The sequence below is a fragment of the Anopheles marshallii genome, chromosome 3, assembly GCF_943734725.1.
Source record: "Anopheles marshallii chromosome 3, idAnoMarsDA_429_01, whole genome shotgun sequence".
NCBI lineage: Eukaryota > Metazoa > Arthropoda > Insecta > Diptera > Culicidae > Anopheles > Anopheles marshallii.
The window spans coordinates 14,787,431-14,804,259 of record NC_071327.1 but is presented as its reverse complement, the minus strand read 5'-3'; the positions used below and the strand labels follow the sequence as shown (position 1 = coordinate 14,804,259).

The window sequence follows — 16,829 nt, the reverse complement described above, 5'->3', positions numbered from 1 at the left end:
GGAATTGCACTGAAGTGTACTGGTTGTTTCACATTTGTTTTATTTAAAAAGAAATATTATTGTGATATAATCAAAATTGTAATATAAAAACGTAGTCTGTTTCAATAGTGAAATATCCATAATTGGACAATACACTTAAGCTGTACTCAACTCAAAGAAGAACTTAATTTCAAGGCGAAATATTTATTATTGCTTTGCATGGACAGCAGGAACATAAGATTGGTCATTTTCGTTATGCGTAAGAATTACGTGATCGATTTAGAAATGGTCCGAATATTCGATGGTTTTGAGGTTTGTGTTTACATCCTGGAGTCTGATATGTTTTATTGACCTCTGTAAAATAACGAACGACTAATCGATCATTATTTTGAACGGCATCGTTGCTCATTCTACCTTAATGTTTGGCTTTGAATATATTTACATACACTCTGATGGAGGTACATTGAAACTGCTCGGAAAACACACCAGGTTGAATGATGGAATATTATTAGTTTCGTTGATTATTTTGAAGCTTTATTATTCAAAATTTACTTCTCCATTTTCCATTTCACTTCTTTCAAAATTCTGCTCTAAACCATGTCAACAAATTGTACCCCACTTTAGTCATCTGAACATTGTTCTCACGGTCATGAAACACTACAATGGAATTAACGTTTTTTTTCCTCCATGTTTTCTTTCTCGTTTCAGAATGGAACCAAATAAAATATTCATCTCATGCTAAGAAAAGAATCTGTCGATAATTTTCCCCGTGGTGGTAGTTGAATATCGACTCGGTTTCTTAGAATGTTGTCAAAACATTGTTCCAACTGTTGAGTGAAAGCTTCCTCAGACGTGAACTCGCCAAACCGAAACAAACGAACGCCTAGTACCCTTCTGGCAGTATCTGGATTGAAGGACTAAATAGACGAAAGTTTATTTCTTCGTGAGTGTAAAATGTTTCATCATAATCGTTAGAGGCTGTATTCTTGTATCAAATTAATTATATTTCATAGTGTGTGCTTTGAGGTACTACAGTGCATTTTATATAATTATTATCATTCTTAATTATCTTAACAGTGTTGAGTGCAAAAACACAGCATTAAAGTGATGTTGTAAATGTTATCATGTTATCTACATTAGACCAGTGCGAAGAAATCCGCCCGAAAGTGCAGTGAATGTGTGGAATAGTTAAAAACAGCTTCGAAATAGTCAGTGATCAAGCAGTGATCGTGTCTAGCTAAAGTTTCACCACACGTAGATAGCGTTCAATTCAGCTCATCAGCCCGATCCCATACGGCAGGGTACAGTGATAAAATGCACCTTTATCCACGTTCCTTTCCTGGGCACGGCAGCAAAACCAAATCGCACACGCGCCAGCACCGTATTCGTCCACAACGCCTACGGAATGTATGCTGAACCGACTGCAGGACGAAATCAAACATGACCGAGCGCGCCAACAATGACCATTAATCGACCGGCGTACGATGTTCAGCAACATCCTGCAACGGTACCAACAGTGAACGACGTCGACGACGACACGACCCGTGCCGGAAGCTACCTGTTCCGGTTGCACTTACCAGCGACGGGCGAATTTTTCTCGCACCGGTACCGTCCTTTGTCGTTTGCTTTTCTGCTTTTTCTGCTGCTGCATCTGTTTGCGCTTGCCGGGTCGGTTTGGTCGCATCCACGCAATGAGAAGGAAAACTTTGGTAAGTAATTGTGATTTCATAACGGTCATTACAGATGGTGGATAAGGTGCAGCAGTGAGTGTTTGTGATGAAAGATAACGCTAATGACTTAAGAAATGCTTTGACCGGTGGCGCTTTCGCAAAGGTTCAGTCTCGCTAGAGCTACTATTTTTTCCCGTCCGCAAAGAAAATTGCAAAGTGTAATGTTCTTGTTTGTCTCTACTGATCTCTGTTAGATTTTGTGTTCTGAAAAACTGGTTTTAATCCGCAAAAACAGCCAATCGACGCTTTAATTGTTGAAAAAAAATTATGCCAGTGATATTTTTTCGATGCAAATTATATTCAGTAAAGAATTCACATTTCATTTGCTCAAGTAAAAAAGCCTTGCTAGTTCCTCTGTTTGTGTATGAAAAAGCTTTTTGAACACCTAATATAAAACAATACAACTTATAAAAATTGAAAACCATTCTTCATGAATAATATTAAGCATCTGTTTAGCATACTGAAACTAAATTACATAAATATTTTAATAGTCAACAGTCACAAAATCAGAAACATTTCATGACAATAATTTGTTCTCAGATAACATTAAGATCAATTAACAATCAGTACGCATGGCAATTGCAAACAAATGACTTACTGCCAGCATGCCCCAACATTCTAAAGCTCATCCGCTCCGTACCAAACAGCGAAGAGGAAACAATTTCACGGTTACGCATTCAGTAACACTCCGTTACGATCCGGTCGCAACAACAGTACCCCGTACGATGTAAAGCTGGAAATGAGTTGTGAACGAGAAAAATGATTTAATAAGAATTAGCAACCATGGTAATGAACTTCAATCTAATAAAGTCCCCCGAAACGACTCCGAGCGGATAAGGTTTCCATCCGTTTTCGTTTTTTTTTGATCTGCTCGTTCTATATGTTATCTTCGCGCTGCTGTGTGGCGTACAATGTATCCGTGAACATCAGTCCCCGCCGGTAGAAATCCTTCACTGTGATACTTCGTGAGACTTCATGTACGAGCGGTGTAATTACAACCAAACAACATTTTTGCTTCTGCTTCACGTGCTCGAAAATCGAGTCATGGCAGATGAAGATGAAGAAGAAAAGCAATTCGACAGAGCAGAACGTGGACAGAAAATGGCAACAAACACACACACACACACGCATACCGCCGTACATAGTGTTTTATGTCGTAACACTTCAAAGGACTTTGATGATAAAGCGTTTTTTTTGTGGTGTGCAGTTCGCTAGTTAACTCTGGATGCGTTTATATGTCTCTAGTGCCACTTGTCGCTGTGGTTCCCGTAATCTTTTACGGTGTAGTAGCTTCGCCAATTTCACGCTTCGTTCTAATTTACTCCACAAATTTACTTCAATTGTTTCGCTTGACATGATTGCACGGGATTAAGTAGCGTTGCTAATAAGACTAAGACTAAGACTTAAGTAATTAAAAGTCATTTTAACAATAAAACAGCATGATTGTAAAAGAACATTCACAAATGATTTGTTAAATAAGTTTTTTTTAAACTTGTTCTGTGATCTTTATTTGACAAGCGACGAAACTGTGTCTTATCCCACATGCCTACTTTTCTCTTCTCTTGTTTTGTTTCTTTCCTTTGGAAAAGTTACGTCAGTAAACATCAAACGCAGTCGACAGTGATGATCAGGTTTAATTAAATTGTTCCTTTGTAATTGTTGATTACACAATGTATCCGTGCATGGTGTAACTGGGAAAACCCGCACGGTGTACCTTTTGCTTAGAGAATTTTAATTTAAACTGTGAGCAAGAGCTGAGCGAGTCCGTGCATCCATCATCTCGAAAAGTAATGAAAGTTGTTCGTGCTTTCCCTGCCGTATTCTTTTCGCATATGTTGGCTGTTACTCTAAGAGCTTTCCGAAACCGCTCCCCATGCTTAGCGTGTAAAGTAATTTCACGTATATTAATCTTCCTCCATTTTGTTTGATGTGAAGACATTTAATTAAAAAAAAAAATATCCTTAACCGTAGTTGCTTTAATCGATAAAAATCAACCATAACAATGTTCAAACATTCTTTCCCCACACAACAGGATGATGGTTTTCGTGGTTTCAATTATGCCGTATAGTTACGCAACGATTTATTCCAAGTTTGTGCTTCGAATCGGAAGGTAGCACGTCTACACCGTTAAAAGCCACATCTAACGAATCGAACCGCGAACGACCGATTCGCGCGCAACTTTTAAGCCACCGTGCTGCAAATGGCGGCGCAGCCAAAGACAGACCGCTACCACCCAGGGGCGATCATCCCAACGCAAGAAGCGAGTTTCAAGTTTCATGGTTTTAGCCGAACTTTGGGTACCGCCGACGATGTGCTGTCTCGCATCGTTACCGATGGCCGCAGGATGCGGCATAGAAGAATTTGTGGAAAAAATTAAATTAAAACCAACCGTAAACCCCAGCCCGGCTACGGGGTGGATGGAGCGGCCACAAGCCTAAAATGTTTCCACCGAAGCCGGCCGAGCAAAATGTTTCCGAAGCCGGTGCTTTCTGCTTCAGCAAAACCGCTCGAAGGTACTTCCTTCACCACTACCACGATTCCGGGCAATGGTTGGAATGGATGTTTTCGCCCTTTCTCACGGTCCACAAATTAAACGAACAATTGCAACAATTTGGCGTATCCGGGAGACGTGGATAATAATGGGAGCAAATTAAATTGCATTTCACAAGCGAAGGCGTCTGGTTGTGACAGTTTTCCTTTTGCAACGCGAATGAAACTACCCAAAAGACATAAAAAAAGGACACAGAGAAGCAAATGAATCGAATTTTAACAGTAAATAAATGGACTTTCAATGTGTCCTCTTGGTGAAATAGCAACAAAACTTATAAAAAATACCCAAACAGTCCTAAACAACCAACATGTACCGCCTCACAATGGGAAAAGCGGTCATTTCCACCATAGACGTGACATGTCACAAAAAATTTTAGCATTTTTTTTAGTGTGCAAGTAAACGGTAAAAAGTCATAAAAAAAACTTTCCCACCGACGAGTCTATTAAATTGAAAAATCATGCTCCAACACCCATTCAGGGATTTGGGCGAAACATCACGACAGAGCTGGGATGTCGGGAAGCAAATATAGCCCCATAAAAAATACACGTATACCATCCAGTCCAGTGACCTTTCCTACCCGTCCGGGACATGGGGAAGCAACACTAAAATGTGGCTATAAAATTGTGATATTTCTATATTTCACTGTTTGCATGTCCGCCACCCGCATCAAACAACTCCACGGGCCCAAAAAAAAAGCAGAAATCACACACAAATACTTGACGACCCATGTAACTGGTGGGAAGATTACTATTGCCGCTGTTAAAGTCAATCCACCCGGTGAAGAAGTATTTTTCTTGCGATGCTTTGAAGCATCAAACCAGCGGTAGTAAACGTTCTTGAAGAACTGAGCAGCAGTACCAGACGCGTGGAACTCCGACCGGAACCATTAAGATCAGCCCACTCGCACCGGAACGGATGCGAGGTGGATGGAGCTTTTTGCTTTTTGCTTTCACTTTGATTTTTAGTTTCAGTTGGCTGGAGTGGTGGAAAGAGATGGTGCTATCCCTTAAACATACACCATCTAGCACTTATTTGCCACTCAGGCAAAACTGGGCCTGGGATGTGGTTTCGGAAGAAGTCGAAAATGGTTTATTGCGTTGGTATAAAATTTATTGCCGGAAATGTGTAAGCTTCTCCTAAACAACGGTGATGAATATTTGCATTCTAAAGTACAACACACTAAATAAGTTCGAGTGTTGGAGAAAGTTTATTTAGACAGTAATTATAGCCTAATATTGATAAAACAACTAGAAAGTCTGTACTTCATTTTATATAGTAATTATTAAGTTGAAATTAAATATTTTCTAGTAAATAAAATGCAGTGCTATTAACATTCCTTCTCTATCCAATACGCGCTAACCTCAACAACATCTTGACAGTTAAAACCACTGACGTGGAAGCAATCGAAGACCAGCAGGCCACTCTCTACTGTCCGCTTCTAGCATCGAACCGCGACAAAATCAATATGGTGCTGTGGTTTCGCGACAACGCTGGAATTCCTTTGTACAGGTAAGTGATATCCGTTCGCCTTCTCACATTTTCACATCCAGCTATTTAAGTTCCGATCCAGTACCACCGCAGAGCACCACAAAAGGGCTGCTTCTCGCTAAGCGCCAGAAAAGAAGGTCGTGTTTCACTGCATAGCATTGCATCGAACAAAGTCGTCCAATGTGAAGGTTGCCAGTTTGTTGCATGGGTTGAAAAATACGTTTCCCATATCGTCCAGCCGGTCGCTCCAGTTTGTTCTTTGTGCCACACTCGTCAGCCCCCCCCACAAAGGCCCACTTGACACTGCAGTAACACCGCCCGTTCTCCACGAGCGTGCCCCATCCAAACGGGAGGGAAAATCAATCGAGAAATTGCCCTTCGATGCAGCAGCCTTCACTAATCCTTCACTCGGCTTGGGGGTTTTATGTTTGCTCCTTTTATTATGCGCCGAACGAACCTCATTTTACACTTCATGAAATATAAAACTGAGATGCACTACCACCCTGGGTGGTGTGTTCGTTCGTGGTGGCCAAAATCCCGTTCCGGATTCCTTTTTTGCGCTGGTTTCGCTGTGCCTTGGGATGAGAAATACCGGGCTTAACCCGATATTCTAGCCCAGTCAAAGTAGGGAAGCTCGGTGCATGGAACATAAATATTCCCTCGGTGGAGTATGGTTTCGTTTTGCCCTCTTTTCCGGATGAACGGTGCAGCAATGCAGCTCCCGAATGCATCAGGATCAGGCACATCCCTTAAGGTAGGAATGTTTTGCTGGCTTTTTCCCCGGTTTTCCTCCGATTACATGACATTTTTCGAACGTTTTTCCGCTTGCACTTTCGGTGCAATACGGTAAAGATGGGAAATTGATGACTCTAAGCCATACTTGAATATGCAGTTTGTAATGCTTCTAGCTAACAAATCGACGACAAATCCTTACTGGAAACCTCGGAAGAAGTTGTCAACTTCAGCAATTTAAGCAAAACGCATGTTTTATTCAAAGAGACATAGTTTTGAGCCAAAAACCCATTTATTCGCAGCGAATAAAATCAATGTAGTGATCTGCAACGTAAAATGTTACGAATATTGTCCACCATTCTTTCATGCTGATTCTAGATGCGGAAAGCAAAAAATAAATCTACACTACCTTAGGGTTAACGATTAACGCTTTAACTCATTCCCCCCCTCTCATTGCCAATTCTCTACACTCCGTGTAAGCCGCTCGCTGATAAGCAACCGAAGAAAGAGCAGAAACCATAAGCGGAAATGACAATAAAAAAGATAACAATTTATATAAAATCACTTGGCCAGGAACAATTTCCCGCTCGGATTTCCTGCCAAAGGAAAAGCGATTCCGAAAGCGAATCATCCTAGATAACACATTGCTGGACGGTTGTTGGTCACTGGAATAGAAATGATTCCCTCTTTCGCCCCTTTCCATTTCTTTCACACCACCTTTTCACCGTTCCACACATTACAGCAATGGGCACTCACACACACTTCCATGGTTTGGAATAGCCCTTCCTTAACCATCTCGATTGGGTAAATGGTCATGTGAAGGCAAAATTTGTGGATCATGGGTTTTCGGGTGCGATGGTGAGCAATCTGCAGATTGTTGCAAACGGAGAGGAGTCGCAGTCGTGCCGGGTGGTATGTAGTGTACTGGGTTGGTCAGCAACCCATTACCGACACTCCGTAGTTACAGCAGTTGTGGGTCACTTACCGGAGCGGAGATTACTGTGTGACAATAAGGGGTTTTGAAGCGGACACATCCGGCGGGGCAGGGCTAAAGTGCTGGCATTGCGAGACAAGAGAATATTTTTCTCTATCAACTGGTACGGATTATTTCATTGTTCAGAAGCCATCACCGGGTTTATCACGGGATATCCTGGCATTGAGTGATCCGGGGTGGCGGCAGGTTCGGGAAGTTGATTTTTTCGTTTACTGTTACTTCCATTGTTTGGCGTTGGGTAAATCTCTTCGCTTTATGGAGCAGCTTCCCTCCTACTCGCATGGAGACGTAGCTCTATAGAACGACGCTCTACAGTACGACAATGAAGCGGATGGCCCCGGTGCTTGATATCTAGATTTGGTGGCTTTTTTGTAGTTTCAAAACGATCTGCAATGTGAGTAGCGCACAAACGCTAAGCTTCCATTGGCTCACCCATATCAAAACAAACGATATTGAGGTCATAAACATAGAAAAGCGAATCGCTGCGAACGGGTCCCACTTGGTAGAATAAAATAGAGCATGGACAGAAAAGAATCCCCTTTTGGAGGTAATTATCGTCTGGCAGTGATGAAAATCTTCCATAACTTGTGCCAAAGTAATAGTGTGTTTTAGATGAAAAGGATAATGGTTTAGTTTCCAGTCGTTACCGTTAAATATATCTCTCTGTAGCGCGTGAATTCTTGGCCCAAAATATCAGTGTGCATCAATTTTTTGTCTGATGAAAACTAATTTTCTATTTAGTTTTAAAATACGCTTTTAAGGGATGAAAACTTGTTGAATCGGACGAGTTTTTACATTAAATAGTTAAAGGCAAAACAGCATTTCAAGCTTGAGTTTTATTTAATTCTCCTAACTTAAAGAGACTTGCTAGTCAAATGGCGAAATCGGCCATGTTTGCATTGGCACTCACCGGAAGGTTAGACGTTAGATTGTGAACGTTTGATCACAATTTTTTAGTTCTTGTTTGAAGGTCATCCACTAATTAACCTATTTCGATTCGATTTAATTGTCCTTCTCGACATAAAACTCTAATAAAGTAATATAGAGGCAGAAATTCATGAATAATAGACAAAAACATTAGTGATTTAGTGGAAAACAGTGAAGCACGCTTATAAAACCTAATGTTAGAATCGAAAATTGATGCAAGCTATCAAACGTTGGTGGTTTCGTAACTAAACTTAACGGCAACAACTGTATTTTAACTTAAATCAGAAGGATTTAACCTAAAAGCTCCTTATAACGTCTTATAAATTATAAATTGTGTTTGTTCCTCTCCCATTTCGCCATCGCCGTGACAGTCTCGATGTACGGGGAAAATCGCTCAACGATGCTCAACATTGGTCGGCGCCGCAGGTGTTTGGTCCACGTGCCCGTTACGTGATCGAAAGTGATCCAGCATATTTGGAATTGAACGTAAGTTGTTGACGTCATCCATTTCGATTTGATTTCGCATCCCTGTGCCCTTTTGTTGTGTAAATATGACGAACGCTGTGTTCGATTGTGCAACCATTCCGTGCGTAATACGTTCCATTTTTTCCCACTCCCACGGGCAGGAAATTAAACGTCACGATCAGGGAATTTACCGTTGCCGGGTTGACTTCCAAAATAGCCAAACGCAAAGCTTCCGCTTCAATCTCACCGTGATTAGTAAGTTAGAAATGTTTTTTTTTCTGTTTGTTTACAACATTATCCAAATCGAAATCAGACAATGTGACTGAACCGTTTCGCAAACGTTTCGCCCCACATGCATTCCACTTCCATTCTCACTTACATCCGTTCGGTATATTCTTTGTAACAAAAAAAAAACTCTACAGTACCGCCATCGCAACCCGTAGTTCTAGATCGCTGGGGACGTGTCATAAATAGTACAATAATAGGACCAAAGGAGGAAGGAGATGATATACTGCTGACGTGCCGTGTGGTTGGAGGTAATTTATGTAAAGTTTCTCTGTCTTGAAATGCTCATTTAAGAAGAATCGTGACAACTTTAGACATGCATATTGTATTGTTCCTTTGTGTCGTCTCTTTATGCTTTTGCCATTAGTTAAGTCGCACGCCAACGTTATTGTTAAATTTGTACTATGATTTACTAACTTCCCTACTACTTCCTATACGAAATATTAATGTTAATCTATTTTTCCGGAGTGCACAAACCCCCTCCATAAACCAACCCGTGAGCAGAAAGCAAGCACAGACGTTGAACTTTAATTGAGTCCAAAAGAACCGCGAGATGTCAAAATACTCCGTACCGTTGAAAGGCAAATCTGCTTTATTCATCTTTTTTTTTTTTGTTCAACCCTGTCTGTCGCCTGGCCACGTTTTTCACCCTCGAAAAGCAAACATAAAAATTGTGTATTAAAAAGGAAGGAAAAAAAAAGTCCGAACCGTGAAACGAAAAGTTGATCTGGCATCAGCGCTCGAACCCAGCTGCCGAAGACCCGAAGGGGGTTTCACTACTCATTCGAGCGTACTTAAAAGTTTAAAGTCGACTGCAGATGTTTCACGGTCTGGCAAGCTTTGGCTGATATTTGTTTGACTATTATTTCAGCCGCCCGGCAATGGTGGGAAAAATGTGCGCCTTGCCTAGCGCGCGTGTCGACCGTTGGAGGCGACCGGAAGGGAAAAAGTTCACTAGTAACGCAAGCTAAAGCACACACTTTCCAGTTTGCCAGTTTGAGTTTTGATGTTGGGGTTTTGGTATAGCTTTTTGAAAAGTGTACGGTTTCTTTTATTTTACACTCATGCACAAGAGAGGGCGAGAGAAGCAATTGGATCCCAAGCACACGAGATGGATCATAACTTTAAATGACTTAAAATGTTACAAATCTTTCGCAAAACTCAAGTACCCCAGTGTACTCACGTACCCCCGGTGGTGGGGAAAGTTTCTCAAGTCGAATAGTGCAAGCGCCAGGCGAACGATGCTGGAGCTGGAAGCAATTCCACGCACACAAAAACCCCTTGCTAACGATTTTATAATTCTATTGAAAAGCAAACCTTTGCATCTTTGCACGGATAAAACCGATTCATCCGGGCGGTGTATGTTCTGGGCAAGGAAATGTGAATTTAAACGGTGCAATGGATTTGCATACAAATTCAACATTGATTGAATGGCAAACGGAGTGCAGAATAGAACGGTAGAACGGCAACGAAAAAAAAAAGAGAAAGGAATCGAGTTAACCCAAAGTGGAAACGGAAGCTGGCGTGCGGAGAGAGAATTTCCTCCATTTATCTGCGCACCAGAGTTCCGGTTCAGAGCAGGGGGAAAGATTTTTTTATCACTTGAAGGTACATTGACGACGAGACAGATTTCTCAAGGAAAAACACGAAATAAAACTTTTAAAATCTTGTTGCCGAAAAGCCAAGTTCTATTAAAATGTTCTAATCGAAATTACTAAAAAATTTAACCGAGGCAAGAACCTCTCCCAATATCCATCTTCATTAATGCTCTTTTATAACATTATTTCGTTTTAATTGATTTCCTTTCCGTTTTTTCATCCTTCCATTCTATACATTGTTGCTGAGAAAGTACCTTTCCGCTTATTTTCGCATGCAATGTTTGGTTCGAGTTGTGCAGCTCCTTCCTTGAATCTGTGTCTCATCCCATTCCTTACAAAACTCCCCACTATCGATCGCTTCAGGCAGACCGCAGCCCGATGTGCTCTGGTTCATCAACGATAATCTGGTGGATAATCAGATCGAACAGAACACCGGAAACATTATCGAAAATCGTCTGCTGTGGACATCCGTCCAGCGTCACCAGCTGCACTCGGTCTTCACGTGCCAGGCGTCCAACACGAAGCTGATGGAACCCCGTACGAGCAAGTTTGTGCTCGATATGTACCGTAAGTGTTTGCAAGCGTCAATTTTCACCATCGCCATTATCGGACATGCGTTCGAACGGAAAATCAGGACGAATGGGGGGGACGGAACGGGATGGTTCGAGGGTGGTCAAAATGATACGGATGGATGGTGCAGGAAACTGATCACATTTGGTACAATCTTGCTCGCTTGATTGAATGTGTCCGAGAACATGTTCATTTGCTGGAAGAAATAGAGAACGTACAAGTGTCCTTTGTCGATGTCAATGTTGTTTGCAGGAAAACAGGATCCATAAATCTTTTACCAGGAAATAGCATGCATGGAAAGAAGTAAATTTTTGCTGATCATGTCCTGTTACATTAATTACAAAGTTAGGGAATCAAGTTTTAGAGCATTTTTTTTACATATTTGAATTATTTTAAATTTAATTATTTTTTGAACATTTTTTTTAAATATTTGAAATATTTTAAGATCACCTTACCGTCCACCTAACTTTAAATCACTTCGAACACCCGTTATCGGGTCTTAAGCATATTTGCAAATCACAAATTACTCTCCATTTGATGCCGTTCTGGAGATGATTTACCAAAGGCAAAACTCCCATTGATATTAGCAAACTAAACAGACGGACCCGTGTTCCCTACGCAAACATTACAAAACCGAAAACCCTTATCATAGCCGCCCCACAAGCGTTTGCAAAAAGGAATAAACTGCCTTCCCTGCCCTAACTAACCGCAATTCCTTCCAATTTTGTACACCGCAACACCACACCGCCCAGTAAAACCGTTGGTGGTGAACATTCTCAACGCAACCGAATCGCTGGCCGCCCACAAGGAGTACCAGATCGTCTGTCAGTCTACTGGTGCGCGTCCGAATGCGGTCATCCAGTGGACCAAGGGCAAAAAGACGCTGAAACGCATCAAGGAGCACTCGATCCGCAACACTACCTACTCCGTACTGACGATCGTGCCAACGGTGGAGGATGACGGCCGGTTGTTGGGTTGCCGGGCCCAGAACCCGAAGGTGGCCGGCCTGTTCCTGGAACACTTCCAAAACATCAGCGTGCACTGTGAGTACTCGTGTACACCCTCTACTGCTTGTCCATGTCCTTGATTGGGGACCGGTGTGTTTCTTTGATGAATCCTGCCAGATCCGCCGGTGGTTGTGTTGCAGCTCGGTTCCACACTCGCCATGGACGACATCAAGGAGGGTGACGACATATACTTCGAGTGCAAGATACAATCCAATCCGTCATGGCGAAGATTAACCTGGTTACACAATGTAAGTACCGAGCTGTTGTCTGCTGGCTGCTGGAATGCGTCTACGTACGGGCATTCCAATTGTTTCGCCAGTAGTACACCCACGTTTGACGACAACCGTTGGATTCCAACTTACAATCCTTCCGTTACCCTTTTCCTTTAACGGTGATTCTACCGCGTACTCTTCAAAGCGCTGAAATTATGGTCATTACTCTGTTCGATCACGTACGCCACATCATTTTGCGTTCCAATGCTCCACGCCATTGGAGCGCGGATGTCGGAAGGAAAATTCCTTTACAAATATCCCACAAATTCCGGTACATGCGGCGTCCTTTCGGGGACAAGTATCGCACCATCACGATCTCTCTAGTGCACGGTAAAAGAATACCCATTTTCCGAGAAACAAAACCGGTTCGCCACCACTGTCCCCGCAACTGTGCAACAAACCTCAATTACATCAAATTTGCATAAATTTATTGGCGAAACAGTTCGGTCTAGTACACTAAATGATACTCCTGTATTGCTAACCACAAAACCCGCACCCTTCGGATGGATGGTGATTTGTACCAGTGGTTGCTTTCCCCCTTCTAATTCGCTCGGGGCTTTACGAGCCAACGGTCTCAATTAGACCGCCGCTGTAGTGCAGTGCATTTACACAGCCAGTGATGACTAATTTTGCTCCGATAGAGTTTCATTCCCAAAACACATTCACGCTGTTTGTCGATACATTCGATGCTTATTGACGATACTCCCAATCATCATCATCATCATCATCATCGGCGTCATTTAGAGTCAACGTTTTCTGTTTAATCAATTTCACCACCAGGGAGTGCAACTACCTCAGAACTCGTCGTCGACGAAAATCGTTCGCTCGAACCAGAGTCTGGTCATACAGAAGGTGACACGCTACTCGAGCGGTTCGTACCAGTGCGGGGCACTCAATTCCGAGGGTGAAACGCTTAGCAATGAGATCATACTCAACATCAAATGTAAGTTGCCTAATGAAGGGGTAGCGATGAATTTTCCAATTGATTGGTCTCTTGTTTGTCATGTCTTTAAGTGCTTCTAGTTTTGTGTTTCATATCAAAATGCGATACAATAGAGTAAAATGAATAATGAATAATTTCCTTCTTTACGAACTATTATAATTATACATTTTTTTTAAGATGAGGGATGATTAATTTATTGTTCTCTTGGAAATATGCACGAGTTACTAATTATTTTCTGTACTGTTTTCACCTCCGAAAGATGTTCCTCTTTGCGCTACGGACAAGATTATAAGCATCGGTGTCTCGCTGGACGAAACAATCACCGTCAGTTGTGATATAATAACGCACCCGTTGGCAAGGTAAGGATAGGCCGCTCCAACTCCTCCAACCACTGCTCGCTCCCTCACCCGCGAGTAATTGTAAACGTTTTATAAATGGACTGTATGGACTTCATTTTACTGTTCGGGGTTTTCTACTCTCATTAGCAAGTTTTACTGGCGCTTCGAAAACTCGGAAGAGGTACTGGAGATTGAGCAGCATCGATTTTCCAGCAATGGTTCGACGAGCCAGCTGCACTACACACCGACCAGCGAACAGGAGTACGGTACGCTGTCCTGCTGGGGTACGAACGAGATCGGAACAATGGCGGAACCGTGCATTTTCCACCTGATTGCAGCCGGTACGGATGCAAGCACTTATTTTGCTTGCTGTTTGTCTGCTTTTGGTTTTCTTTTTTTTTTTGGTTTTTTGCTCCCGCTTTTTCACTTTTGTTCGATTGCGAGTGTATGCTGGCGGTAACGGTTTCACCAGCAACAGCAGCACCCGTTCGCATCGCATAAATAATGAAGGAAAATTGCTGCTTGTGTTTGTTGGTACTGTTTTTTTTTGTTTGTCCGCTTTTGTTTTTTTGCTTTTTGCCCTCCCGCTTTACTATAACTAGTGATACGAGCTTGATTGGCCTCATTTTCCTGGGAAAGAAGACAATGGTGAAATGAAATACGATGAATTTATGTTATTTTCATCATGCAAATTGCATGATAATTCTCCCACTGTTCCATGCTCACATGTACCTGCGGGACGTTGGATCATTCCATCACCCAGGTTTGCCCACCTCGGTTATCAATTGCTCGTGGCGCAACTTCACCAACGCATTCGAGGTGAACTGTCACCAGGGATATGATGGTGGGCTGAAGCAATCATTCGTGCTGGAGATGCTATCGAGCCGTTACCCGGGACACAGGTAAGAAACACTGGAAATATTCTATCAAATGCTAGATGAACAGCAAGATGAAAAGCGACTTCGGTTCCATTCATTCGTCGTAGCATCAATCTCACCAACACCGAGGAACCCATCTTCAGTATCACATCCTTCGACCAGCTCCGACAGCAGCTGCCCGCCGGAGGACATCGCCAGCCGGACTCGCTCAAGCTGTACGTCTACTCGGTCAACCAGAAAGGGCACAGTCCGCGCATCTTTATTGCGGATCTCTTCATACCGGGCACACTCGACGATCCCGCACCGAGCCAAGACCCCAAATCAACCCTGCTGACACCCATCCTGATCGGGCTGTTCCTAACCATCGTACTGATCATTATCATCATTATCGTTAGAATTTATCTGAAATCGAAAAGACTTAAACAAAATATCAATAAAGAAAAGCGATACACGGAGGAGTCGAAAAATACGCTTCTGCTGGTCGACATATCGAAGGTACTGTGCGGGCCGATCCGATCAATGGATGAGCCGGGAGTGACGAGTGTCTTGTGTTTTATCTGCCTCCCAATTTCAGAAGGACAAACCCACGAAAACCACCAAATGGATGAACAACGTCGGCAGCAGCATTAAAACGAAAACCAAAGTAGAAACTATTGACGACGAGCAGGATCCCGATCTGATACCGGTAAGCGTACTGCCCGGTGCAAAGTTGCCCCATTGTTGAGGTTTTCCCCAAACTGTCAAGCCCGCGGCTACTAGATCTGTTTGACAGGAGCTTTTGCTCAAAGCTTGTTCCACATTTGCCTTTCTCGCCCATTGCGATTGTTCATTTCAATGATCAACTTTTCCACCGACAACATGCATGTCATGTCATGGCTTTCTCTTCCATATTCTTGACTACCTTGCCAGTATCCCCGACTGACGGACATCCACCAGGAAGAGCTGATTCCGATTAACTCGACCGGTTCCGCATTTGCTATCAAGCAGCACATCGCCCATTCGCCCCAGGAGCTGGAGTCAGACAAGGTGGACAGGGATAAGGGTCAGGATCGGTTTTACCATCAGGCAAACCACCATCACCATCAGCCCATCATATCGAGCACCACCTACCGGGACGAGGAGATCTCCGAGGCGGAAATCAACCTGAAAGGAATTGAAGACTTCCTAATGACAAACCGAGTGCCGGAAAGCTGTGTGTGATATCTATCCTTCGCAAACCGGTACCGGTGCTGCTTATCCTTCCTTGCTCAGTTCGGTCAGCGTTCGGCAGGCGGAAAACAAAAAGCACAATCGAGCGCACCAAGCGCACCGAAAGGCCGGGGCCGCCTTCACTGCCGAGTGTGTCGTCTTTGTGCGATCGGATTGGATTGATTCAATTTGAGCTGTCTATCATTCGTAACGTTTTATTTTTGTGAGAAGTCGTTCGAATCGTTCGGTTGAGTTTGTTGTGCTGTGTGGAATCTAAAAGCAAAAATTTCCGAAGTAACTTCTGGCCAACTGGTGGTGCATTGAATCAAAAAGTTGTTTTTTCCTTCCCTGTTCTATCTTATTCTCTTCGGGGGGCAGATTGAGATTGAAGGGCGCACAAAGGAAAAGCACTTTTCAAAGGCTTTTTTTCTATTGGAAATGGAGGTTAAAATACAAAAATTAAACAAAGCTGATCATCATTGGAGTAAATTGCTTCCTAATTTTAAAGCTGTACAAATCGGAGAAACGATGTTGTTGGAAAACGTGCCGGCAAGGAATACTGTTTCAATTTAAAGCTTAAATTTACAACTTTAAGTAGTAGCTCGGAACGTTCAGCTCAATAACGGATACATAATACTTAATCTTGGTCCCTTTCAATGTGTAAAAACAAGCAGAAACAAACAAACCAAAAAACGTATTTAAAGTAAGAAACATTCAGCTGAACGAGACAGTATCACAAACCGTGGCACCGTGTGTGATTGGCGCAACGAATGGAACCTTTTTTGTGTTATGACGCGCTGGAATCGTCCCGCTAGCGGAAATGGCGTGGGTGTGGGAAAGAGTGTAGTAGTAATATTCTCGCAAAACATAACTCAAGAAGCGGA

General features: G+C 42.7%; 1 protein-coding gene across 1 annotated transcript; it reads left to right on the top strand.

The window, feature by feature from the left end:
* Positions 1-1,438: 1,438 nt before the first annotated feature.
* On the top strand, positions 1,439-15,968 carry LOC128713337 (uncharacterized). The gene is made up of 15 exons (XM_053808196.1): positions 1,439-1,688; positions 5,640-5,769; positions 8,773-8,887; positions 9,028-9,121; positions 9,289-9,402; positions 11,113-11,316; positions 12,072-12,362; positions 12,444-12,574; positions 13,379-13,541; positions 13,801-13,900; positions 14,027-14,220; positions 14,643-14,781; positions 14,865-15,252; positions 15,332-15,442; positions 15,667-15,968. Exons 1-15 carry the CDS (start codon positions 1,439-1,441, stop codon positions 15,955-15,957), a joined length of 2,715 nt encoding a protein of 904 aa, XP_053664171.1. The 3' UTR covers positions 15,958-15,968.
* The last annotated feature ends 861 nt before the right edge of the window (positions 15,969-16,829 follow it).

What these genes read in the sequence shown, in the direction of transcription:
- LOC128713337 (XM_053808196.1), top strand. Translation starts at nt 1,439, where the DNA reads ATGACCATTAATCGACCGGCGTACGATGTTCAGCAACATCCTGCAACG. An exon ending in GACGTGCCGTGTGGTTGGAG is followed by an intron (nt 9,403 to 11,112) that starts GTAATTTATGTA and finishes CGATCGCTTCAG; the next exon opens with GCAGACCGCAGCCCGATGTG. An exon ending in TGCTGGTCGACATATCGAAG is followed by an intron (nt 15,253 to 15,331) that starts GTACTGTGCGGG and finishes TCCCAATTTCAG; the next exon opens with AAGGACAAACCCACGAAAAC.